Consider the following 26,463-nt stretch of genomic DNA (forward strand, 5'->3'; position numbering starts at 1 on the left):
CCTGAGAGGACTGCCGCTGGGTAGCACAGTTTCCATTGCCTGATCCTGAGAACAAAGACGTTTCCTTGCTGTGTTTTAAGATCTACCTTTACTGGTGATATTGAGATCGGAACCCACGCCTCTCACTGGAGTACTGTTAAACTTTTAGTATGTTTAACTTCCACTCTGCCTAAGTGACTTTTACTCAGCAGCATAGGATTTCCAGATCTAAAAACCATTCCTATGTTAATAATCTATCTACTATTTAGGGAATGAATTTCTCTAACTTTCTTTTTAATTTGTTTCCCTTTTGATGATATCTAGAGAACTACGTAGAGAAGTTATAATGCTGGCCTGCAGTTTTGGCAACAAGCACTGTCACCAACAGGCATCAACTCTTATTTCAGATTGGATTTCCAGCAACAGGAACAGGTAAATTGAGCCAAATCCTGTATTTCTGATATTATTCAATAGTGCTTTCAGATTCTCAGTGGATGCATTTCATTTACCAACTGGAGAAAAACAAGACAAGGAAAAACAAAACCATGCAGCAACATTTTGTATCAGGTTCACAGCTTCCAAGGCAATAGTGTGAAAGTCACAATACAGGTATCTTTGAAATGTTTCATTGAGTTAATGCTAACTTTATTAATTTAGATCTTTATTTTTAAATATATATATAAGTTGTCACCTTATTTCAAGTTTTGAAAGCTCTGCTATCTCATGAGAACAAAATAATGAAATTCAATCCAGACTTTTTCAGGTTCTTTATAAAGGTTGTATTTATTCATAAAACAATTACCAGCATATGTCATAAACAAAGTAGCATAACAAATTTTAATATTAAAAACTAAAAATAAAAGGTTACGAAAAAAAGATCTTTCCTTTTTCAGTGACCCTTGACAATGACTTTAAACTTGTATCTTATCTTAGAATTTTGCCATATAGTATTTTAATATATGAGGTTAAAGTTGTTTAATTAAATTACTTTTGAGGAAAAAATACTGTGCCAAATGTCACTTGCTAATGAAAGGAATACTAAACATAAACATAATCAAAGATTATTAGTATTATGCCTACAGTATTTTAAGTCTTCTTAAGGTATCTATATATTTTCAAGGGTATTAATGTACTGTTTCTTTTTACACTTTGGACAACTGATATCCATTCCTCTCCAGTTTCTGGCCCCCATAACTAGAGTCTTTCCTCTTAAAAGGAAGAGAAGCTAGGGGTTGATTTGTACAGATGATGCTATTTTATTTGCAATAGCAGGGTTGTTCCTGATATGCATGTGAGGGATGATCCCATGGGCAACAAAGAAAGACACTTGTTCTGGATAAACTTAAGAGAACTGCAGTCAGAATAACCTACTTACTAATAATTGGTATTTGTCTTGTTAAGAGCTATTTAGGTTTAGTTTTTTTTTTTTTTTTTTTTTTTACTATACTTTAAGTTCTAGGGTACATGTGCATAGCGTGCAGGTTTGTTACATATGTATACTTGTGCCATGTTGGTGTGCTGCACCCATTAACTCGTCAGCACCCATCAACTCGTCATTTACATCAGGTATAACTCCCAATGCAATCCCTCCCCCCTCCCTCCTCCCCATGATAGGCCCCGGTGTATGATGTTCCCCTTCCCGAGTCCAAGTGATCTCATTGTTCAGTTCCCACCTATGAGTGAGAACATGCGGTGTTTGGTTTTCTGTTCTTGCGATAGTTTGCTGAGAATGATGGTTTCCAACTGCATCCGTGTCCCTACAAAGGACACGAACTCATCCTTTTTTATGGCTGCATAGAATTCCATGGTGTATATGTGCCACATTCTCTTAATCCAGTCTGTCACTGATGGACATTTGGGTTAATTCCAAGTCTTTGCTATTGTAAATAGTGCCGCAATAAACATACGTATGCATGTGTCTTTACAGCAGCATGATTTATAATCCTTTGGGTATATACCCAGTAATGGGATGGCTGGGTCATATGGTACTTCTAGTTCTAGATCCTTGAGGCATCGCCATACTGTTTTCCATAATGGTTGAACTAGTTTACAATCCCACCAACAGTGTAAAAGTGTTCCTATTTCTCCATATCCTCTCCAGCACCTGTTGTTTCCTGATTTTTTAATGATTGCCATTCTAACTGGTGTGAGATGGTATCTCATTGTGGTTTTGATTTGCATTTCTCTGATGGCCAGTGATGATGAGCATTTTTTCATGTGTCTGTTGGCTGTATGAATGTCTTCTTTTGAGAACTGTCTGTTCATATCCTTTGCCCACTTTTTGATGGGGTTGTTTGTTTTTTTCTTGTAAATTTGTTTGAGTTCTTTGTAGGGTCTGGATATTAGCCCTTTGTCAGATGAGTAGATTGCAAAAATTTTCTCCCATTCTGTAGGTTGCCTATTCACTCTGATGGTAGTTTCTTTTGCTGTGCAGAAGCTCTTTAGTTTAATTAGATCCCATTTGTCAATTTTGGCTTTTGTTGCCATTGCTTTTGGTGTTTTACACATGAAGTCCTTGCCCATGCCTATGTCCTGAATGCTATTACCTAGGTTTTCTTCTAGGGTTTTTATGGTATTAGGTCTAACATTTAAGCCTCTAATCCATCTTGAATGAATTTTCATATAAGGAGTAAGGAAAGGATCCAGTTTCAGCTTTCTACTTATGGCTAGCCAATTTTCCCAGCACCATTTATTAAACAGGGAATCCTTTCCCATTTCTTGTTTTTTTCTCAGGTTTGTCAAAGATCAGATGGCTGTAGATATGTGGTATTATTTCTGAGGACTCTGTTCTGTTCCATTGGTCTATATCTCTGTTTTGGTACCAGTACCATGCTGTTTTGGTACCAGTACCATGCTGTTTTGGTTACTGTAGCCTTGTAGTATAGTTTGAAGTCAGGTAGCGTGATGCCTCCAGCTTTGTTCTTTTGACTTAGGATTGTCTTGGCAATATGGGGTCTTTTTGGTTCCATATGAACTTTAAAGTAGTTTTTTCCAATTCTGTGAAGAAACTCATTGGTAGCTTGATGGGGATGACATTGAATCTATAAATTACCTTGGGCAGTATGGCCATTTTCACGATATTGATTCTTCCTATCCATGAGCATGGTATGTTCTTCCATTTTTTTGTGTCCTCTTTTATTTCACTGAGCAGTGGTTTGTAGTTCTCCTTGAAGAGGTCCTTTACATCCCTAGTAAGTTGGATTCCTAGGTATTTCATTCTCTTTGAAGCAATTGTGAATGGAAGTTCGTTCATGATTTGGCTCTCTGTTTGTCTGTTACTGGTGTATAAGAATGCTTGTGATTTTTGCACATTAATTTTGTATCCTGAGACTTTGCTGAAGTTTCTTATCAGCTTAAGGAGATTTTGGGCTGAGACAATGGGGTTTTCTAAATACACAATCATGTCATCTGCAAACAGAGACAATTTGACTTCTTCTTTTCCTAACTGAATCCCCTTGATTTCTTTCTCTTGCCTGATTGCCTAGCCAGAACTTCCAAAACTATGTTTAATAGGAGTGGTGAGGGCATCGCTGTCTTGTGCCTGTTTTCAAAGGGAATTTTTCCAGTTTTTGCCCATTCAGTATGATATTGGCTGTGGGTTTGTCATAAATAGCTCTTATGATTTTGAGATACGTTCCATCAATACCTAATTTATTGAGAGTTTTTAGCATGAAGGGCCGTTGAATTTTGTCAAAGGCCTTTTCTGCATCTATTGAGATAACCATGTGGTTTTTGTCTTTGGTTCTGTTTATATGCTGGATTACGTTTATTGATTTGCGTATGTTGAACCAGCCTTGCCTCCCAGGGATGAAGCCCACTTGATCATGGTGGATAAGCTTTTTGATGTGCTACTGGATCTGGTTTGCCAGTATTTTATTGAGGAATTTTGCATCAAAGTTCATCAGGGATATTGATCTAAAATTCTCTTTTTTTGTTGTGTCTCTGCCAGGCTTTGGTATTAGGATGATGTTGGCCTCATAAAATGAGTTAGGGAGGATTCCCTCTTTTTCTATTGATTGAAATAGTTTCAGAAGGAATGGTACCAACTCCTCCTTGTACCTCTGGTAGAATTCAGCTGTGAATCCATCTGGTCCTGGACTTTTTTTCGTTGGTAGGCTATTAATTATTGCCTCAATTTCAGAGCCTGCTATTGGACTATTCAGGAATTCAGCTTCTTCCTGGTTTAGTCTTGGGAGAGTGTAAGTGTCCAGGAAATTATCCATTTCTTCTAGATTTTCTAGTTTATTTGTGTAGAGGTGTTTATAGTATTCTCTGATGGTACTCTGTATTTCTGTGGGGTTGGTGGTGACATCCCCTTTATCATTTTTTATTGTGTCTATTTGATTCTTCTCTCTTTTCTTCTTTATTAATCTTGCTAGCGGTCTATCAATTTTGTTGATCTTTTCAAAAAACCAACTCCTGGATTCATTGAGTTTTTGGAGGGTTTTTTGTGTTTCTATCTCCTTCAGTTCTGCTCTGATCTTAGTTATTTCTTGCCTTCTGCTAGCTTTTGAATGTGTTTGTTCTTGCTTCGCTAGTTCTTTTAATTGTGATGTTAGAGTGTCAATTTCAGATCTTTCCTGCTTTCTCTTGTGGGCATTTAGTGTTAAAATTTCCCTCTACCCACTGCTTTAAATGTGTCCCAGAGATTCTGGTATGTTGTATCTTTGCTGTCATTGATTTCTTGTTTCTGCCTTCATTTTGTTATGTACCCAGTAGTCATTCAGGAGCAGGTTATTCAGTTTCCATGTAGTTGAGCAGTTTTGATTGAGTTTCTTAGTCCTGAATTCTAGTTTGATAGCACTGTGGTCTGAGAGACAGTTATAATTTCTGTTCTTGTACATTTGCTGAGGAGTGCTTTACTTCCAATTATGTAGTCAATTTTGGAATAAATGTGATGTGCTGCTGAGAAGAATGTATATTCTGTTGATTTGGGGTGGAGAGTTCTATAGATGTCTATTAGGTCTACTTGCTGCAGAGATGAGTTCAATTCCTGGATATCCTTGTTAACTTTCTGTCTCATTGATCTGTCTAATGTTGACAGTGGGGTGTTGAAGTCTCCCATTATTATTGTATGGAAGTCTAAGTCTCTTTGTAAGTCTTTAAGGACTTGCTTTATGAATCTGGGTGCTCCTGTATTGGGTGCATATATATTTAGGATAGTTAGCTCTTCCTGTTGAATTGATCCCTTTACCATTATGTAATGGCCTTCTTTGTCTCTTTTGATCTTTGATGGTTTAAAGTCTGTTTTATCAGAGACTAGTATTGCAACCCCTGCTTTTTTTCGTTCTCCATTTGCTTGGTAAATCTTCCTCCATCTCTTTATTTTGAGCCTCTGTATGTCACTGCATGTGAGATGGGTCTCCTGAATACAGTAAACTGATGGGTGTTGACTCTTTATCCAGTTTGCCAGTCTGTATCTTTTAATTGGAGCATTTAGTCCATTTGCATTTAAGGTTAATATTGTTATGTGTGAACTTGATCCTGCCATTATGATATTAACTGGTTATTTTGCTTGTTAGTTGATACAGTTTCTTCCTAGCATCGATGGTCTTTACATTTTGGCATGTTTTTGCAATGGCTGGTACCGGTTGTTCCTTTCCATGTTTAGTGCTTCCTTCAGGATCTCTTGTAAGGCAGGCCTGGTGGTGACAAAATCTCTAAGCATTTGCTTATCTGTAAAGGATTTTATTTCTCCTTCACTTATGAAACTTAGTTTGGCTGGATATGAAATTCTGGGTTTAAAATTCTTTAAGAATGTTGAATATTGGCCCCCACTCTCTTCTAGCTTGTAGAGTTTCCTCTGAGAGATCTGCTGTTAGTCTGATAGGCTTCCCTTTGTGGGTAACCCGACCTTTCTCTCTGGCTGCCCTTAAGATTTTTTCCTTCATTTCAACTTTGGTGAATCTGACAATTATGTGTCTTGGAGTTGCTCTTCTCGAGGAGTATCTTTGTGGCGTTCTCTGTATTTCCTGAATTTGAATGTTGGCCAGCCCTACTAGGTTGGGGAAGTTCTCCTGGATGATATCCTGAAGTGTGTTTTACAACTTGGTTCCATTTTCCCCCTCACTTTCAGGCACCCCAATCAGACGTAGATTTGGTCTTTTTACATAATCCCATACTTCTTGCAGGCTTTGTTCATTTCTTTTTTTTCTTTTTTCTTTAGGTTTCTCTTTTTGCTTCATTTCATTCATTTGATCCTCAATTGCTGATACTGTTTCTTCCAGCTGATCAAGTCGGTTACTGAAGCTTGTGCATTTGTCACGTATTTCTCGTGTCATGGTTTTCATCTCTGTCCATTCGTTGATGGCCTTCTCTCCATTAATTATTCTAGTTATCAATTCTTCCACTCTTTTCTCAAGATTTTTAGTTTCTTTGCGCTGGGTACGTAATTCCTCCTTTAGCTCTGAGAAGTTTGATGGACTGGAGCCTTCTTCTCTCATCTCGTCAAAGTCATTCTCCGTCCAGCTTTGATCCGTTGCTGGCGATGAGCTGCGCTCCTTTGCCGGGGGAGATGTGCTCTTATTTTTTGAATTTCCAGCTTTTCTGCCCTGCTTTTTCCCCATCTTTGTGGTTTTATCTGCCTCTGGTCTTTGATGATGGTGACGTACTGATGGGGTTTTGGTGTAGGCATCCTTCCTGTTTGATAGTTTTCCTTCTAACAGTCAGGACCCTCAGCTGTAGGTCTGTTGGAGATTGCTGGAGGTCCACTCCAGACCCTGTTTGCCTGGGTGTTAGCAGCAGAGGCTGCAGAAGATAGAATATTGCTGAACAGCGAGTGTACTTGTCTGATTCTTGCTTTGGAGGCTTCCTCTCAGTGGTGTACTCCACCGTGTGAGGTGTGGGGTGTTGGTCTGCCCCTAGTGGGGGATGTCTCCCAGTTAGGCTACTCAGGTGTCAGAGACCCACTTGAGCAGGCAGTCTGTCCCTTCTCAGATCTCAGCCTCCGTGTTGGGAGATCCACTGCTCTCTTCAAAGCTGTCAGAGTCGTTTGCGTCTGCAGAGGTTTCAACTGCTTTTTGTTGTTGTTGTTGTTTAGCTGTGCCCTGTCCCCAGAGGTGGAGTCTACAGAGAAAGGCAGGACTCCTTGAGCTGCTGTGAGCTCCACCCAGTTCGAGCTTCCCAGCTGCTTTGTTTATCTACTTAGCCTCAGCAATGGCGGGCGCCCCTCCCCCAGCCTCGCTGCTGCCTTGCAGCGAGATCGCAGACTGCTGTGCTAGCAATGAGGGAGGCTCCGTGGGCGTGGGACCTTCCCGGCCAGGTGTGGGATATAGTCTCCTGGGATATAGTCTCCTGGTGTGCCCGTTTGCTAAGATCCTTGGTAGAGTGCAGTATTGGGGTGGGAGTTACCCGATTTTCCAGGTGTTGTGTGTTTCAGTTCCCCTGACTAGGAAAAGCGATTCTCTTCCCCCTTGTGCTTCCCAGGTGAGGCCATGCCTCCCCCTGCTTCAGCTCTCGCTGGTCAGGTTGCAGCAGCTGAGCAGCACTGATTGTCATGCACTCCCTAGTGAGATAAACCCAGTACCTCAGTTGAAAATGCAGAAATCACCTGTCTTCTGTGTTGCTCGTGCTGGGAGTTGGAGACTGGAGCTGTTCCTATTTGGCCATCTTGCTCCGCCCCCTAGGTTTAGATTTAATATCTAAATGACTAGATCAAAGAGTAACTATTCTGTTCAAAAGGTCTCTGTAGGCATCTTTCACTGCATTATTTAGTAACTCATCATAATACCTCACCTTCCTGTAGCATTTCCTGCTTGCCCTCTAAATTAATTGTTTCTTGTCTTATATAAGCTAAAAAGGAAAACATTTTATCAGTATCATCTGCCAATTGATCTATCATCTATTTGAAGACAGCAATCCAATATTTCATCTGTCTTCTCTAGAACCAAAGTGTACCCATTTTTAAAATTTTCAAGATATTTTACTAAGCCTTCTGAAAACTATTTCATTAGATCTGAAAATGTTATACAAACTTTTTTACTATTTTTACCACCTCCGTCAATTCTACCACATATAATCCGACCATGGAAGTAAACATTTATCCAAAATAAATACAGCCACAATTTTATTAAAATCCATATCATATATACATGTAAAAAAGATGAAATGTACTATGGAGAAATTATTGTCTCTTTTTTCTTCCCTTTTGTTTTTGTGTGTTTTGTTTGTTTTTGTTTTATTTTGCTATACACATGCACTTTTTCAGAGCTGATTATTGTTTTAAAACTTTAATGGGTCTACTCGTATAAACATGTTTTTCTACCATGTTGTTAAAATTGGACTCACACCATTGCATCACCATAATTTCTCTAGAAAGCATTCGACTCCTAATATCACTGTCTAAATTTTAGAAATATAGCTTTTGGGAAAAATGCTACTTTAAAAATAGTTCATTTATTTAAGAATACTTTTTGAATAATTCTCAGTACCATCTGGTAGCTGGAAATCAAAGAAGTGGATCTTAACATTCATAGAGGAACTGTTTTTTAAACAGTTTGATTTTGAAATAAGAACTAAGTACAAGATAGAGTGTGAACACAAAGAAAGGAAACATTACTATCTTGGAGGGACCTCATTTTGATTCATGAAGGATAAGTAAGACTTAAGTGGATAGTGCAGGACTCAAGGCAGGAGTAGGTGTCTATGAATATGTAAGGTGGGTAGATGGGAATTCTAGACAGAATAAAGCCACACGTGTTTCTGTTTAATTTAATAAGTACGGTAATATTTGACTTGTAAACTTGAACAATTCATCAGCTCATTTTGGTTTTGGTAATTCTGCCACTTATCTGTGGTAAAATAAAAAAATGTGGGCCAAACAACTTAAGATTCTTTTGTCATTTCCTTCATTACTTTCATTTTATATTCTCTGCTTTGCTTTCTTTTGTAACGGGGAAAGTAAACGTGTTAAGTGAAATTAACTCTGTATTTACTAAGATTTGCTTAACCCACCACATGACATGCCCAGCAAGCACAGGTCACCTCCGGCAGTGAGGACAGATGATATCCACTACGCTACTAGGTGTGTGTGAAGATCAGAGGTGTAATCTGTACTTTTTGGATGACAGCTCGATAATTAAACAATAATGCAATCCTGTAGTTGGTGCTGAGTTTAAGTTTCTCAAATTGAGTCAAAAAGGAAAGAACAATATTTCTTTTTAAAATCGCCCTATAACAATAGACCAGTAATCCTTGTTTGTTTGCTTTTTGTTTGTTTAACTGAAGCCTTAAATAGAGTGATTTACAAAAGTCATCTAAGAAAAGAATACTAGAGGTAATGTAGTAGACTTATGAAATATCTTGGGAAATACATATTTATTCTAATATGTCTACAAAACAGTGAGTCATAGAAGTAGCAGGGATTGCAAATTTGGGGGTGTTGTACTATACTATGCAGCATAATATTGATACATTGGGGATATGGGTAAAATCAGTGACATCAGAATCACAAAAATGGAATGAATGTGAAAGGTGCTGCAGGGAGGGATAATGGAACCAAAAAGTACAATGAACAGCTAGAGATTGTAGCAGCAGAAAGAAAAATTCAAAAGCTACAGTGGATGATAAATTGAATGAGTTGACATTGTAATACCTGTTAAAATATTCAAATGCTACAGTGTGTTGAATTGTAATAGCGATGTCATGCATAAAAAGGGATTGAGCTACATTCAGGTCTTGTTAGGCTGCAATTTGGAGACTCAGTTCAACAAAAAAAAACACATTTCAAAAAAGAGACAAATTGCCAAGCATTTGGTGGAGATACAATACAAATGATAAAAAGATCTTGAGCACATGAACTATGAGAGGAGCTTGTGAAAATTGAAAATCTTAAAAAATAAAAAAAAACACGGTAAAGATGACGGCCTTTTTCTATGTATAAAAGCATTATAAAGGGAATAGAAATTGGTTTCTTTCACTGGTTGGTGCAAATAAGGAAGAAATAATAGGCCCAAGTCTGAGTTAAAAAAAAAATTGGACATAGTATTACTGCAGATATGGTATTATAGGGTTTTCTCTAAGTAATAAATTTGACCGGAAGTTAAATATGTATCATAACAATGTATTTAAATACTGTTAAAGGGCACAATTTAAAGCTGTGAGCCAATACAAAGTAAAGTTTGAAAGGATTTATTTTTATTTTATTTTTTGTTATGCTTTAAGTTCTAGGGTACAGGGGTACAATGTGCAGGTTTGTTACCTATGTATACATGTGCCATGTTGGTGTACTGTACCCATTAAGTCGTCGTTTACATTAGGTATATCTCCTAATGCTATCCCTCCCTCCTGCCCCTACACCACAACAGGCCCTGGTGTGTGATGTTCCCCTTCCTGTGTCCAAGTGTTCTCATTGTTCAATTCCCACCTATGAGTGAGAACATGCGGTGTTCGGATTTCTGTTCTTGCGACAGTTTTCTGAGAATGATGGTTTCCAGCTGCATCCATGGCCCTCCAAAGACATGAACTCATCCTTTTTTATGGCTGCATAGTATTCCACCATTTATATGTGCCACATTTTCTTAATCCAATCTGTCACTGATGGATATTTGGGTTGATTCCAAGTCTTTGCTATTGTGAACAGTGCCACAATAAACATAAGTCTGCATGTGTCTTTATAGCAGCATGATTTATAATCCTTTGGGTATATACCCAGTAATGGGATGGCTGGGTCAAATGGTATTTCTAGTTCTAGATCCTTGAGGCATTGCCACACTGCCTTCAACAGTGGTTGAACTAGTTTACAGTCCCACCAACAGTGTAAGAGTGTTCCTATTACTCCATATCCTCTCCAGCACCTGTTGTTTCCTGATTTTTTAATGATTGCCATTCTAACTGGTATGAGATGGTATCTCATTGTGGTTTTGATTTGCATTTCTCTGATGGCTAGTGATGATGAGCATTTTTTCATGTGTCTGTTGGCTGCATAAAAGTCTTCTTTTGAGAAGTGTCTGTTCATATCCTTTGCCCAATTTTTGATGGAATTGTTTGTTTTTTTCTTGTAAATTTGTTTGAGTTCCTTGTAGGTTCTGGATATTAGCCTTTTGTCAGATGAGTAGATTGCAAAAATTTTCTCCCATTCTGTAGGTTGCCTATTCACTCTGATGGTAGTTTCTTTTGCTGTGCAGAAGCTCTTTAGTTTAATTAGATCCCATTTGTCTATTCTGGCTTTTGTTGCCATTGCTTTTGGTGTTTTAGACGTAAAGCCCTTGCCCATGCCTATGTCCTGAATAGTATTGCCTAGGTTTTCTTCAAGGGGTTTCATGGTTTTAGGTCTAACATTTAAGTCTCTAATCTATCTTGAATTAATGTTTGTATAATGTGTAAAGAAGGGATCCAATTTCAGCTTTCTACTTATGGCTAGTTTTCCCAGCACCATTTATTAAGTAGGGAATCCTTACCCTATTTCTTGTTTTTGTCGTTTGTCAAAGATCAGATGGTTGTAGATATGTGGTATTACCTCTGAGGGCACTGTTCTGTTCCATTGGTCTATATCTCTGCTTTGGTACCAGTCCCATGCTGTTTTGGTTACTGTAGCCTTGTAGTAGAGTTTGAAGTCAGGTAGCGTGATGCCTCCAGCTTTGTTCTTTTGACTTAGGATTGCCTTGGCAATGCGGGGTCTTTTTTGGTTCCATATGAACTTTAAAGTAGTTTTTTCCAATTCTGTGAAGAAACTCATTGGTAGCTTGATGGGGATGACATTGAATCTATAAATTACCTTGGGCAGTATGGCCATTTTCACGATATTGATTCTTCCTATCCATGAGCATGGTATGTTCTTCCATTTGTTTGTGTCCTCTTTTATTTCGTTGAGCAGTGGTTTGTAGTTCTCCTTGAAGAGGTCCTTCACATTCGTTGTAAGTTGTATTCCTAGGTATTTTATCCTCTTTGAAGCAATTGTGAATGGGAGTTCACTCATGATTTGGCTCTCTGTCTGTTACTGGTGTATAAGAATGCTTGTGATTTTGGCATATTAATTTTGTATCCTGAGACTTTGCTGAAGTTGCTTATCAGCTTAAGGAGATTTTGGGCTGAGATGCCAGGGTTTTCTAAATATACAATCATGTCATCTGTACCAATTTGACTTCTTTTCCTAATTGAATACCCTTTATTTGTTTATCTTGTCTGACTGCGCTGGCCACAACTTCCAACACTGTGTTGAATAGGAGTGGTGAGAGAGGGCATCGCTGTCTTGTGCCTGTTTTCAAAGGGAATTTTTCCAGTTTTTGCCCATTCAGTATGATATTGGCTGTGGGTTTGTCATAAATAGCTCTTATGATTTTGAGATACGTTCCATCAATACCTAATTTACTGAGAGTTTTTAGCATGAAGGGCTGTTGAATTTTGTCAAAGGCCTTTTCTGCATCTATTGAGATAACCATGTGGTTTTTGTCTTTGGTTCTGTTTATATGCTGGATTACGTTTATTGATTTGCGTATGTTGAACCAGCCTTGCCTCCCAGGGATGAAGCCCACTTGATCATGGTGGATAAGCTTTTTGATGTGCTGCTGGATCTGGTTTGCCAGTATTTTGTTGAGGATTTTTGCATCGATGTTCATCAGGGATATTGGTCTAAAATTCTCTTTTTTTGTTGTGTCTCTGCCAGGCTTTGGTATCAGGATGATGTTGGCCTCATAAAATGAGTTAGGGAGGATTCCCTCTTTTTCTATTGATTGGAATAGTTTCAGAAGGAATGGTACCAGATCCTCCTTGTACCTGTGGTAGAATTTGACTGTGTATCACACTTTTTTTGGTTGGTAAGCTATTAATTATTTTGATTGAGTTTCTTAGTCCTGAGTTCTAGTTTGATTGCACTGTGGTCTGAGAGACAGTTTGTTATAATTTCCATTCTTTTACATTTGGTGAGGAATGTTTTACTTTCAACTATGTGGTCAATTTTGGAATAAGTGCGATGTGGTGCTGAGAAGAATGTATATTCTGTTGATTTGGGGTGGAGAGTTCTGTAGGTATCTATTAGGTTCGCTTGGTGCAGAGTTGAGTTCAGTTTCTGGATATCCTTGTCAACTTTCTGTCTTGTTGGTCTGTCTAATGTTGACAGTGGGGTATTAAAGTCTCCCATTATTATTGTTTGGGAGTCTAAGTGTCTTTGTAAGTCTCTAAGAAATTGCTTTATGAATCTGGGTGCTCCTGTATTGGGTGCATATATATTTAGGATAGTTAGCTCTTCCTGTTGAATTGATCCCTTTACCATTATGTAATGGCCTTCTTTGTCTCTTTTGATCTTTGATGGTTTAAAGTCTGTTTTATCAGAGACTAGGATTGCAACCCCTGCCTTTTTTTGTTTTCCATTTGCTTGGTAGATCTTCTTCCATCCATTTATTTTGAGCCTATGTGTGTCTCTGCACGTGAGATGGGTCTCCTGAATACAGCACACTGATGGATGCTGATGCTCTTTATCCAATTTGCCAGTCTGTATCTTTTAATTGGAGCATTTAGCCCATTTACCTTTAAGGTTAATATTGTTATGTGTGAACTTGATCCTGTCATTGTGATATTAACTGGTTATTTTGCTTTTTAGTTGATGCAGTTTCTTCCTAGCATCAATGGTCTTTACATTTTGGCATGTTTTTGCAATGGCTGGTACCAGTTGTTCCTTTCCATGTTTAGTGCTTCCTTCAGGATCTCTTGTAGGACAGGCCTGGTGGTGACAAAATCTCTCAGCATTTGCTTGTCTGTAAAGAATTTTATTTCTCCTTTACTTATGAAACTTCGTTTGGCTGGTTATGAAATTCTGGGTTGATAATTCTTTTCTGTAAAAATGTTGAATATTGGCCCCCACTCTCTTCTAGCTTGTATAGTTTCTGCCAAAAGATCCGCTGTTAGTCTGATGGGCTTCCCTTTGTGTGTAACCCGACCTTTCTCTCTGGCTGTCCTTAATTTTTCCTTCATTTCAACTTTGGTGAATCTGACAATTATGTGTCTTGGAGTTGCTCTTCTCGAGGAGTATCTTTGTGGCATTCTCTGTATTTCCTGAATGTGAATGTTGGCCTGCCTTACTGGGTTGGGGAAGTTCTCCTGGATGATATCCTGCAGAGTGTTTTCCAACTTGGTACCATTCTCCCCATCACTTTCAGGTACACTAATCAGACGTAGATTTGGTTTTTTCACATAGTCCCATATTTCTTGGAGGCTTTGTTCATTTCGCTTTACTCTTTTTTTCTCTAAACTTCTCTTCTTGCTTCATTTCATTCATTTGATCTTCAGTCACTGATACCCTTTCTTCCAGTTGATCGAGTCAGTTATTCAAGTTTGTGCGTTTGTCACATAGTTCTAGTGTCATGGTTTTCATCTCTATCAGGTCATTTAAGAACTTCTCTACATTGGTTATTCCAGTTAGCCATTTGTCAAATCTTTTTTCAAGGTTTTTAGTTTCTTTGTGTTGGGTTCGTAGTTCCTCCTTTAGCTCGGAGAAGTTTGATCATCTGAAGCCTTCTTCTCTCTACTCATCAAAGTCATTCTCCATCCAGCTTTGTTCCGTTGCTGGTGAGGAGCTGCATTCCTTTGGAGAGGGAGAGGTGCTCTGATTTCTGGAATTTTCATCTTTCCTGCACTGCTTTTTCCCCATCTTTGTGGTTTTTATCTACTTTTGGTCTTTGATGGTGGTGACATACAGATGGGGTTTTGGTGTGGGTGTCCTTTCTGTTTGTTAGTTTTCCTTCTAACAGTCAGGACCCTCAGCTGCAGGTCTCTTGGAGTTTGCTTGAGAACCACTCCAGACCCTGTTTGCCTGGGCATCAGCAGCGTAAGCTGCAGAAGAGTGAATATTGCTGAACAGCAGATGTTGCTGTCTGATTGTTCCTCTGGAAGCTTCGTCTCAGAGGTGTACCCGGCCATGTGAGGTGTCAGTCTGCCCCTAGTGGGGGATGTCTCCCAGTTAGGCTACTCAGGTGTCAGAGACCCACTTGAGCAGGCAGTCTGTCCATTCTCAGATCTCAAACTCTGTGCTGGGAGAACCACTACTCTCTTCAAACCTGTCAGACAGGGACATATATATCTGCAGAGGTTTCTGCTGCCTTTGTTTGGCTATGCCCTGTTCCCAGAGGTGGAGTCTACAGAAGCAGGCAGGCCTCCTTGAGCTGTGGTGACCTCCACCCAGTTCGAGCTTCCTGGCTGCTTTGTTTACCTACTTAAGCCTCAGCAATAGTGGGCATCCCTCCCCCAGCCTCTCTGCCACCTTGCAGTTAGATCTCAGACTGCTGTGCTAGCAATGAGGGAGGTTCCATGGGCATGTGACCCTCTGAGCCAGGCACGGGATATAATTGCCTGGTGTGCCATTTGCTAAGACCTTTGGTAAAGCGCAGTATTAGGGTGGGAGTGACCCGATTTTCCAGGTGTTGTTATAGTTTCCCTTGGCTAGGAAAGGGAATTCCCTTCCCCCTTGCACTTCCTGAGTGAGGCAATGCCTCGCCCTGCTTCAGCTCTCACTCATTGGGCTGCACTCACTGTCCTGCACCCACTGTCTGACACACCCTAGTGAGATGAACCTGGTACCTCAGTTGGAAATGCAGAAATCACCCGTCCTCTGAGTCGCTCACACTGGGAGCTGGAGGCTAGAGCTGTTCCTATTCGGCCATCTTGGTGCCAAGTCCCCAAGGATTTAATCTAAAGCATTACACAATAGATAATAATGTCTATTCCCTAACATAAATTGAAGACTGGTATCTTCACTGTACTTAAAAAAATTACCCTGAAACAACACAGCACCTTCTTATATAGTAAATGTTTATTGAATTGAAATAAATTGGGTATTCATTTTGAAACTGAAAAAACAAAACAATTCCATAATAAAAATTCTAAGTAGAGGCAAATCTCTACTTTGCAACATACACAATACATGAGCTTCACTACTTATTTAATTAGTTATAAGATTACTAATATTGTCTTTAATGATAATCATAAAGCTATATTTTCTTTATTTTCTATATTGAGCATTTACTGCATTGTGGGTGCTGGCTAAGTGCTTTTTGTGTATTATCTCACTATTTTTATTTTTGTTTCTTACCAAAACCAAATTCTAAATTTACAAAAGTTATGCAACTTGCCAAGATTATGTGACAATAGGTGGTAGAGCTGGACTTCTTTACCCAGCTTGCCTGCCCCCTAATGCTGTTGCATGTGGTTCTGCGGTATATCACACTACTATATATCAGTAAAATACATTTGTTCAAAAATGGTAAAATAAATAAATAAAAATTGTTTGACAGACGTCAAGTACTCACTTCAGTGAGTAAGCAACAGTTTTATGCACATGGGTTGCATGGTGCTATATGGCAGAAGCCAGTGGTTTTTGAACCTGAACATGCACCTGAAATATCAGATGGGATTAAAACAGTTTGTTGGACTCCACCCTCTGAGTTTCTGATTTAGTAGGTAGAATGAGGCCCAAGGTTTTGTATTTATAACAAGTTCCCATGTAATGTTGATGCTGTTGGTATAGGTACCACACTTTGGGAATCGCTGGTTTAGTGAAAGGTTACTGTTTTCAGAGTTAAGACACTTGTGGTCAAATTGAAGTTGTTTCCCTAAATAATCTTGGAAAAGTCTTTTAGTTTCCTCATGTACAAAATGGCAATCATATTACTAACCACACAAGTCATGAGAGTTATGTAAAAGAATGCCTATATAATACTTAACCTTTGCAGAAAATTATAAAACACTAGTCTTCTTCAGAGTTACCCTCTACTTGTTTTCACTGTCTTTGGATAGTGGACAGTGTGAATTTTAAGTGGGGACAGTAGAAATAGTAACACTTATTGAATGCCTTCAATGCTCAATCTACCCTCTATAAGTTTTGAGTCTTATAAGGATGTGACCTGTGACATAAAATATAAAACAAAATGGTACCATAGAGATTCTCAATTTAGGAGCAGGAGGACATTTGACCCTTCTCCCCTATTTTGAGGAATAGTGCCTGTCTTGGCCTCCTGGCAGATATAACTATTTCATCCGTGCTCTTCTTAATCAGTTGCTATTCATGGCAAATATCCCTTTGTCCGCCAGAGCTCACTTTATCTCATAGTGTAGAGTGTTCCAGATAGCTGTGTTCCTTTATGTCTGATCCTTATCATCAATGTTTGCTTTTCTTATGTGAGAACATAAATGTGGAGGTACAAAAGACTCTTTCCACTATGGTCTGTGTATATCTCGTCCAGAAACCTCATGTTTTCTTTCCCCAAAACATAGATCCTAACTTATTGTTTATGTTTCCAAGTTGGTGTGGTCCTATTTCCTGACTTCTTTATACCACTATTTTTATTTTTCTCATTATAAATTGTTTCACTTTAAACTTTCATAGGCTAAAGTCAGACCTGTCACTCTAGTGCTGTAACCAGCATAGACATTTTGTAGACCGGTGAGCATAGCAAGGAGTTCGTATGGAATAGCAAAAAGAACAGGGCTGCCCACCCTTCCAATGAGCTGGGCTCAGGAATTAGCTTGTCCTTTGTCATTAAACAGTTGTGGCTTTAGACAAGTCAGTTAAATTCTCAAAATCTCAACTGTATTTCTGAAGTAAGGAGATTGCCCCCAAATTTCCAGTGCTTATATCAGCTCTAAAAGTTCAAAATTTCACACTCACTGTGTATGAACATCAATCCATAAATCATACAATTTTCCCACAATAGGACTAATTTCATTTCTCTTTGGATTATTGAGTTGAATGGTGTATGTTTTATGCATATGCACTCAATAAATATACATCAAATAACTCCTATGTGTTGGGCAGTGTTAGACATTTAGAATGTGTCATTCATTCAGTCAACTAATGCTAGCCCCTTTTATTGCCAGGAATTAAAAATACATAGTTCCTGCCTTTACACACCCCAAAGTCAGGTGGGGTGATAAGGAGGTAAGAGGAAAATAAAAGTTGTTCAAATAGTCACACAAAGGTAAAAATACAACTCAAGACAAGTGCAACAAATGAAAGTTTGATGGTGTTCTGAGAGACTCTCAAATGATTATATGATAAGTGCAAGGAGATGAGGAAAAAATGTCCAGCCCTGAGAGCTGGTAGTGCAAATGAAAAGGATTGGAGCTATTTGACCGTTATTGAGGAAGAAAGAGTGACGGGAGTTAATGATTGCACTATTGAGTAAGAGAAAGAAATGCATTAAGGACAATTTACTAGAATAATTGAATAACTCTCAAACTTTATGTACATATATCTCCTAAAATAATATGTTTAAGTTTACATCTAAAATTCTCCATCATACATTTAGATAATTGCAAGGATTTAACTTCTAGCATATTTTTATAGGCATTTTCAAATAAAATATTTTCAATCTCTCTAAATGTATCCAGTATAATCTAAAAGCATAGCAATTTTTTACTTTAAAATAATGACCGTTAGTCATAGCTATTTTTTATTTTAAAGTGGTCATTAGTCATTTTTAAATGTGATGAAGTTTTTAATTTAATAGTCACAGACTTTATATCATTTCTCTCTCTCCCCCAAACTTGTGTTCAAATATATTGCTGCCTGGAAATCTTTTATGTATCATCCTATCATATCTCTCTGCAAAAAAAAAAAAAAAAAAAAAAAAAAAAAAAATCCAAACACACATATATATGTTATTTTTTCATGTCATACTAAAAGTTTGTGTTAAATTTGTTTTCTAAATCGACTTATCATTACAATTGTTAATTTGATAATTTCCAAACATAAAAAATTGTTAAAATTTTTTATGTAAAAAATAAAAAAATTTTTTAAGTAAAAAAATAAGATAGGCCATTTTCCAATGAACTTACATAGTCAAGGTAAAATATTACTTATTTCTGAATGAGAAAAGTTTCACCATCAATTCCATCCCATTTTCATGTTAAAGTTCTGAGAAATCTTATGCATAAAAATAAATAGATGGGAATGAAAGGTGTTTTGTTGTAGCAATTTGACACAGTTCTTTACAATCTTCCCAAGTTTTATGCTAAATATCATGTAGTAATCTATTACCAAAATTTTTTAGCTATCACCTGAAAATTTGATTAGAGCTTTCTTCAGATTTTATAGAAGCAAAGAATTTAAAAATTCAAAACTCATTTCCTAAATATCAGCACTAATATTTAGAATTTTCTCTTTGCTACTGCAGTACAATGGACCCCTGGAAAAGGCAAGATGAGTGAAAAATATGCTTTTCTCCTGGAACGTGGAAAAAACCAGAAAGGATTTTATTAAAAGTATCCATATGAAAATTTAGGATTTGGAACTTGATGCTCATGATACTATGCATATTTTGGGGTACTCCTTGGAAATTCATCTTTTATCCCCAGAGCTATGAACGCCTGATTTTGAATACCACTGCACTGGCGTGTGGGTAAACACTGAAAGGATGATAAGTTGGTGAGATTGTCCAGGCAGAGAATATACATAAAGAGGAGTTCAACACTATGACTTGAGAAATCACAGCATTAAATACCTGGGTATAATCCAGACATAAGCTGTGGCTCCTGAACCTTAACAGTTACAGAGTATTCTAAAGTGGCTTTATTTCTTCTATCAATTTTTATAAACCTTTTTGTCATTTATTATTCTTTCCACTAAAATTCCAGACTTTTACTCTCTGTTTAAAGAAATAGATGCATATCTATATAGATATATTAAAATGATATATTTTATAAGGATTTATTCCTGGAATTTATTTTTATATACGTCTCCAAGAAATTTACACAATTCTTAATTTTATTTTTACTCATTTTCCTTTAAAATATACAACTACTTGCACTCTATTTTATATCACATAGTAGACAATTTATATCTTACTTTCAAAATAGTTTTAATCACTTTCTTACTATTAATAGTTAACTAATACTGATTTTACAAATCAAGTTATGTATCTCTTTACCTCCTACTGACCCTGGGCATAGAAACTGCTTTTTTCATCAGAATATTAAAAATTATTTAATTCTTAATTTTTAAGAGTTTAGAAAGTATGCCACAAAAAGTAGTTATATTCCTAGCAGATTATGTTAAGTAACTAAAAACTGAGCAGTATATTTAGTCATTCATATTTTTTCTTGCATGTGAAGTAATACAGCATCTCACACTGTAATTTCGTTTGGCTAATTCCCCATACCGTATTTTGCACAGTACAGGACACTGCTGATAGAGAGTGTGATATACCTCTCATTATTTTACCCTGTGCAAATTCTACCCTACACATTCTTCATGACAGGCTCATTGAGGGTGAGGGGAACAACACCATAAAAAACCTACTTGCACATTTGTAGTATAGATTTTTAAAGCACTTTTAGCTAGTTTTCCACCAATACAAAACTTGAGGGCAATTTTTTTTGTTCTCACTCTCATCATATGCTTAGAAAAATAACTTTAAAGATAATCATCTTCCTTCCCTCACCTTTCTGCCATATATATCAGTAATTATGGCTATTCAGTTCATTGTGAATTGTTGCCTGCAGAGTCCTAGCACAAAAACTTAGAGATTGGTAGTAAGAGTCTTTAAAGAAGAAAATGGTATGGGCACTTCTGGCATTCACAATTATCATGAAAATCATTACTATTGACATCTCATTTTCAATTTATTCCTTCATAGTTCTTTAAGGTTGAAAAATAAAATATTTAATATGCTGCATCCCTCATTGTGGACAGTTGCAATGTTGTAGGGCCAGATTCACCAGTCTACATATGGATAATGGCATGTCTGGTTAGCAGTCAACTTGACTTGACTTTCTTTTTTTTTAGAAACTAGGTCTTGCTCTATTATCCAAGTGCAGTAGCACTGTCATAACTTCCTTCACCCTCAAATTACTAGGCTCAAGCAACACTCCCACCTCAGCATCCCAGTATATCTAGGTCTACAGCCTCACACCACCACACCTGGTTAATTTTTTTTTTTTTTTTTTTTTTTTTTTTTTTAGAGACAGGGTCTCACTATATTGCCCAGGCTAGTCCTCCTAGACTCCCCACCTCAAGCAATCCTCCTGCCGTGGTCTGTCAAAGTGCAGGGATTGACTGGACTTTTAACTTTTCTAAAATAAGATGTTATTGCATATTTCTTCCATAGTTATAAGTTTACTTGTTTTAACCAGTATTAATTCAAACTCTCACAGTATTTGATTCAGATGTAAAACATGCCGAGCCTCTGCCATGTTCCAGCCATCATGCTAAAAGTCACCAAGGATCCAGTGATGAACAAAAGAACATGGCTCCTCCCTTACAATCTAATGGGGTAGACAAACGCTAATCAGATGTCAGATGTAATACAAATAATGTAGTACTTAACTGTGATGAGAAGCCGGATGGAAAGTTTACAAGAGAAGGACAATTCGACCTGTCAGTAAAGTTGACTTCCCTGCAGAATGGCAAGTAAACTGAGGTCGCTGGGAGAGATGCACATTCTTTAGACTAAGAAGGAAAGCAGGTGTTAAATGGAAACAACAGCGTGTAAAAATGAGCTTCTTTCACATCCTTTCTCAAGATTAGATTCTTCATACTTTCAAAAATTTACCGGATTGGGCAGAATCTGTACTGAAACAAGAACATCCTCTAAAAATTTTGCAAGCTAATTTTTAATTTAATCACTTTGTTTTGTTTTTATTTGCTGAGAGGAGCAAAAATCCCAGTAAGTTGATTATGCTCTTTCATCAAACTTTTAGAGGATCTCTATTCTAACGTTAGAATATGTTACCAAACAAGTGTTTTGGAAAAGCTATATAGAAGAAAAATAATATATGAAATGTAGTGAGTGTACTTGCTATCTGAATTTATCCTACTGTGAAATCTTTTGTCAAAATGAAAATCCTTTTCATAGACAGGAATTGCTACCTGGCTTATTATTTGTATAATTACAGGTCTTCGTATATTAGAATTACTTAAATAGTGGCTATACCTGAATATAGACAAGAACTTTTGATCCTTCTTTTCCCTAAGCTTTTCTGAAATCACACTGAGAATACCGCTATTCCTTGCTATTTGGAGAATTTAATACATGCCAACTCAGTTCAGTCCATCATGAGATAAATGTTTGACTGAATGACCTACTTGAGGGAATAACTAATCTGGTTGTATTTTTAATTTAGTTTTTATATAGCAGGGACTTTAATTGCTTCTATGGCTAATATAACTCCAGTGAGTGCATAATTCTATTCATTTTCTTATAGTCACATTTAGTTTCTAATCTAAATGCATTAACGACTTTATATTCTAATTTAAAATGCAGAAATAATCATACACTTGTATTCCTTTTCCCTACACTTTGGTCTTTTCCTGACATTTTCCTCTTATAAAAAATTATATTACTAGCCATGCATAGAGGCACATAGTCAATAGTTATTTCTTCAAAGTATCTTAATTTTTACATAAGTATGCTTTTCTGAAGGTAATGTGATTTAATTTAATTTTTTTTCTTTGCAGTATAATTGGCTCTCCCCCATTACTGCCAATAGTAATTTTTTTTGGTGTGAGTATTGTTTGCCTAAAATTATACTGATTTCAGACACTTTTGTGTCTTCTATCAAAAGACATATGCCTACTGATTAGTTGTAGAGTACCTCTATTTTAACAGACCAACTGTTTATTACAGTACAAGGGCTCAGTGAATATAGATTCCCATGGGCAGCTAAGAACAATGCTTATTAAACTTATAATAATAAGCCTTATTATTTGCTAAACTGGAATTTCGTTTGCTGAATAGCCAACAAAAATATTTGCAGCTTCCAAAACATTTGTACTAAGACACAGTGAGTGTATTACACTGACAGATTGAGTATGAAATTCATCGCAATCATTGCCAACCACTACAAAGAAGAGATTTCCTTCACATTTTCCTAATGTAATGTAAGCATTCATACTATGACTAAGGGGAGTCGTTCAGCAACACTAATATTTCCTTTTTGTTTATTTTTTCCCCTTGTGATTAAGGTTTAAGAGTGATTCTATACATATAATTCACTCTATTTCAAAATAAAAATGAAAGTAATTTATGTTAGTCTTCTAATGATACTGTGATAATATTAACATTGTGATAATTACGGTAAAATATGGAAGAATCAATATTGTTTCATTTTATGTATATATAATGAATATATATAAAGTATTTGAAAAGTAGGAAAATTAGAACTTTTATAGTTCAGAAGTTCTGGGCAATAACAGCAAAATTAAAAGCACACCCACATACATCCATGGGTTGAATAGCGGCCTCTGAAAGATGCCTCCAAATCCTAATCCCTATGTGTAAATGTGATTTTATTTAGAGGTAGGATTGTTGCACATGTAAAAAGTTATGGATCTCAGTATGAGATCATCCTAGGTTTAGAGAAACCTCTAAATCTGGTGATGAGTGTCCTTATAGGGGAAAAGTAGTCAGAGAGAGATACCAGGAGTAAGTCATATAAATACAGAGGAGCACCAAGCATTGCTGGAACCACCAGAAGCTGGAGAGAGGCATGGCTATATTTTCCCTTAGAGTCTTCAGGAGAAACTCACCATGGTTTTGAACTTCTGCTCTCAGAGCAGCGAGAGAATAAATTTCTGTGATTTCAAGCCACCAAGTTTATGGTAATTTGTTTTGGCAGCTCTAGAAAACTAATGCACACACCCTCAGTCTCTGCCTTATATTCAAGCCTTGATGTATAATCAGTATTTTTGAGTTTTTTCCTTTTTTTGATGGAATATCAGGGAGGTATTGCAAATTAAATTTTTCACTTTAACAAACTTCATCCTTATTTTTACTTAAGATTTTCGTTAAGAAAAGGAGAAATAAAAAATACTGAGGAAGCAGTTTCTTCTTATTACTCACAAAATTAAGATAAAATTGTAATCATCAGTCAGTATAATATTTTTTAACTGTATAGGGAAAAAATCATGGGAGTGATCCATTCCATGAAATAGAATAATATATGGAAATCTCCCTAAAATTCATATCAAAAAAAAAAAACCACCCATATTCGTTTTTCAGGATCTCTTTACTTAGAGTTTCTTCATTTTTTTTCTTTCTAATGACTTGAGATTCCATTTATAATTATGAAATCAAATAGAAAAAAACAAAGTGACTTATATTTGATTTTCATATATAAACCTTATTTTATCCTATTTAATAGATATTTAATTTTCATATATAAATAAACTTTATTTTATTCTGAAATATACAGAGCAGGCATTCAACATGTACTGTTTACTCATTCTCTTCAGACATATGTAATGCCATAACCAATTACATGTATATATGCATATATACATCTTAAATATTTCAATTTTTCACAAAATAATAAACAATGTCAACTCTTTTAAAATATATTTCTCAGGTATATCATCTCACAATGCAAAATGTCCATTTTTGCCTAACTTGTAACTTTTTCATTCAATTATGCCATTCTCCTTTTTGCCAGAAGCTAGGTTATTTTATTTTGTTTTCAATAATTTTCTGTTACTTCATAAAATAGGAATAGATTCTTAACTATTTAAGTGAGTATCCTTTGTCAAATTTAATTATATCAGTATTCCTTAAAATACACATATATATGAGATTCATCATGCATTTCACTGCTTTTCACATAAAAAGAAAACAGGAAGCTCAAAATACATTTCAGCAAAGTCATAGAATCTCGCATTGGATGTGAATAAGAAAATTTCTCTATTTTTAAAAAGTACAGCATTTTCTTATATAACGAATCAATTAAATACAACTATCAATTAAAGGCCTAGAGAATTATATTTTGAGCAATACACATACACACACACACACACAAGTAGCAAAATTTATTTTGGCCAAAATAAAATCCATTTTTGGTTGGGAAACTTCAACTGAGAAAAATGCAGTATTGTTCTACTCAAGGCAGCTTTATGGTTATGCCAAAAAACTCAGCAAAATGGCAATAATCAATTCTTCCCAGTCTGAGGAATCAGGCTTGTTAATCTCAGTGACCTTGACAGTGCATTAGAGATTAAGATAAACTACATTTGCACTGATTCCTCACATTTTTGGAAGTATTACATTGATGGATAAGATAAATCTGTGTAATTTTTCAACATTTGTGTGAAGAATACAAAAGATGATGACAATTGCTATAAATCATTCCTGAGCAACAAATGTTATTTGTCGAGGTGGAGCCTAATATAATCCAGTGGAACTTTCATAGACACTCAGACCTGGGTCATGATTTGAATGAGGACAGTGCTTGTGTATTTGCTATAGTAACTAATGTTTCATTCTTATAATTTATCTTTCATCTTAACAAGTTAAGCTAAAGTGCTAATTCCCAATTATTGTGATTCAGACAACACCCTTAATTTTTGTTTCTATAGTTAGGCTTTATATGATAGCAGGTACTTAGATTTACAGTGCCATGACCAGAGCTGAGTGAAAAAGCAGCTTAAATATTCATTGTCAGGATGGAGCAGATGAGTTAAAAAGCCATGGATAAGAGGCAGGTGATTATCAGGATACAATTTATCTCATCTTTAACACTGGAGTCTATAAATAGGGCAATTTATCAGCCATTTCACAACTTCTCCTACAATTGTATACCTCTTAAGTACTAAATTATGTTATGCTCATAGAGCTGTTTATATTAGCAGCCTGCTGTTCACTATTTTAGACTGAGTCATCATAGATATCTTAATTTTTCTACTTATAAAGCATTTTTAACTCTTATAGGTATAATTGATGCTGGATATATTGCAAGAAAATCGCAAGGGTTCTAAGTTGTGAAATGTTAAATACCTAGCATTTAGGCTTTTCAGTAGGATGTGTTTAACATTGGACCATTAAAAAAAAGAAAAAAAGAAAAAAAAAAAAAAAAACCACTAGACAAGTCACGAATTTTCCTCTAATTACTTGCTTTTTTTCTTTACCTTTTGTAGGTCTTTGTCATTTTTGCCTTTGTCATTCACACTGAATTTTTTGGCCTCTGTGCATTTCTCACTTGTGTTCTTTCTGTCTTTTTACTTTTCCTTTGATGTCTCCTTTTTGACCTTTTCTTTTTAATGTTATCTGGGCAACTCAGTTTCTTATGTTTTTGTGCTTTGGCAATTATATTTTATAAAGCGATCTTATAGCCCAGATACTTAACCTTCATCATCCCTCTTTTTGACTATCCAATTTTATTTCTGCAGAAATAATAGCAATTTTATATATGGAACTTAAACCTTTACAAACTAATTTCATATATATTACTTAAACTTAGATAAAGTGAGTGTCCCTTTCAAAGTACGTTTACTTTAATTTTAAAAGCCAATTGAAAGGAGTGCAGTTACTTTAAATCGTAATCTTTTGATAGATTCAGGCTGTTAAGAATTAAGATCCCTTGTCTCCCACCAGAAAGTCTTTCTTTTCATATAGAAAGAGCTGCATATGCCTCTTTGCAAACATGCAAAATTAAAATATTAAGGAGTATTGAATATCATTTTAGAACATATTCAGATAACTTTAAATACATGTGTTCTGTTCTTACCAGGTTTCTCCAGTGCTATTCTTTTAAGTTTCACAGGGCCTTTGCAGACTGTTTTTGAACTGCCTT

General features: G+C 36.3%; 1 protein-coding gene across 1 annotated transcript in view; it reads left to right on the forward strand.

Annotated features, from left to right (window-relative positions):
- The window catches only part of TRHDE (thyrotropin releasing hormone degrading enzyme), a 417,786-nt gene that overhangs the window by 362,581 nt on the left and 28,742 nt on the right, over nucleotides 1–26,463 (forward strand). The window contains exon 15 of the mRNA XM_008004042.3: nucleotides 304–411. Coding sequence (XP_008002233.2) covers nucleotides 304–411 — 108 coding nt within the window. The remainder of the gene's footprint in view (nucleotides 1–303; nucleotides 412–26,463) is intronic.

This window comes from Chlorocebus sabaeus, chromosome 11 (assembly GCF_047675955.1).
Source record: "Chlorocebus sabaeus isolate Y175 chromosome 11, mChlSab1.0.hap1, whole genome shotgun sequence".
In the NCBI taxonomy this organism is placed as follows: domain Eukaryota; kingdom Metazoa; phylum Chordata; class Mammalia; order Primates; family Cercopithecidae; genus Chlorocebus; species Chlorocebus sabaeus.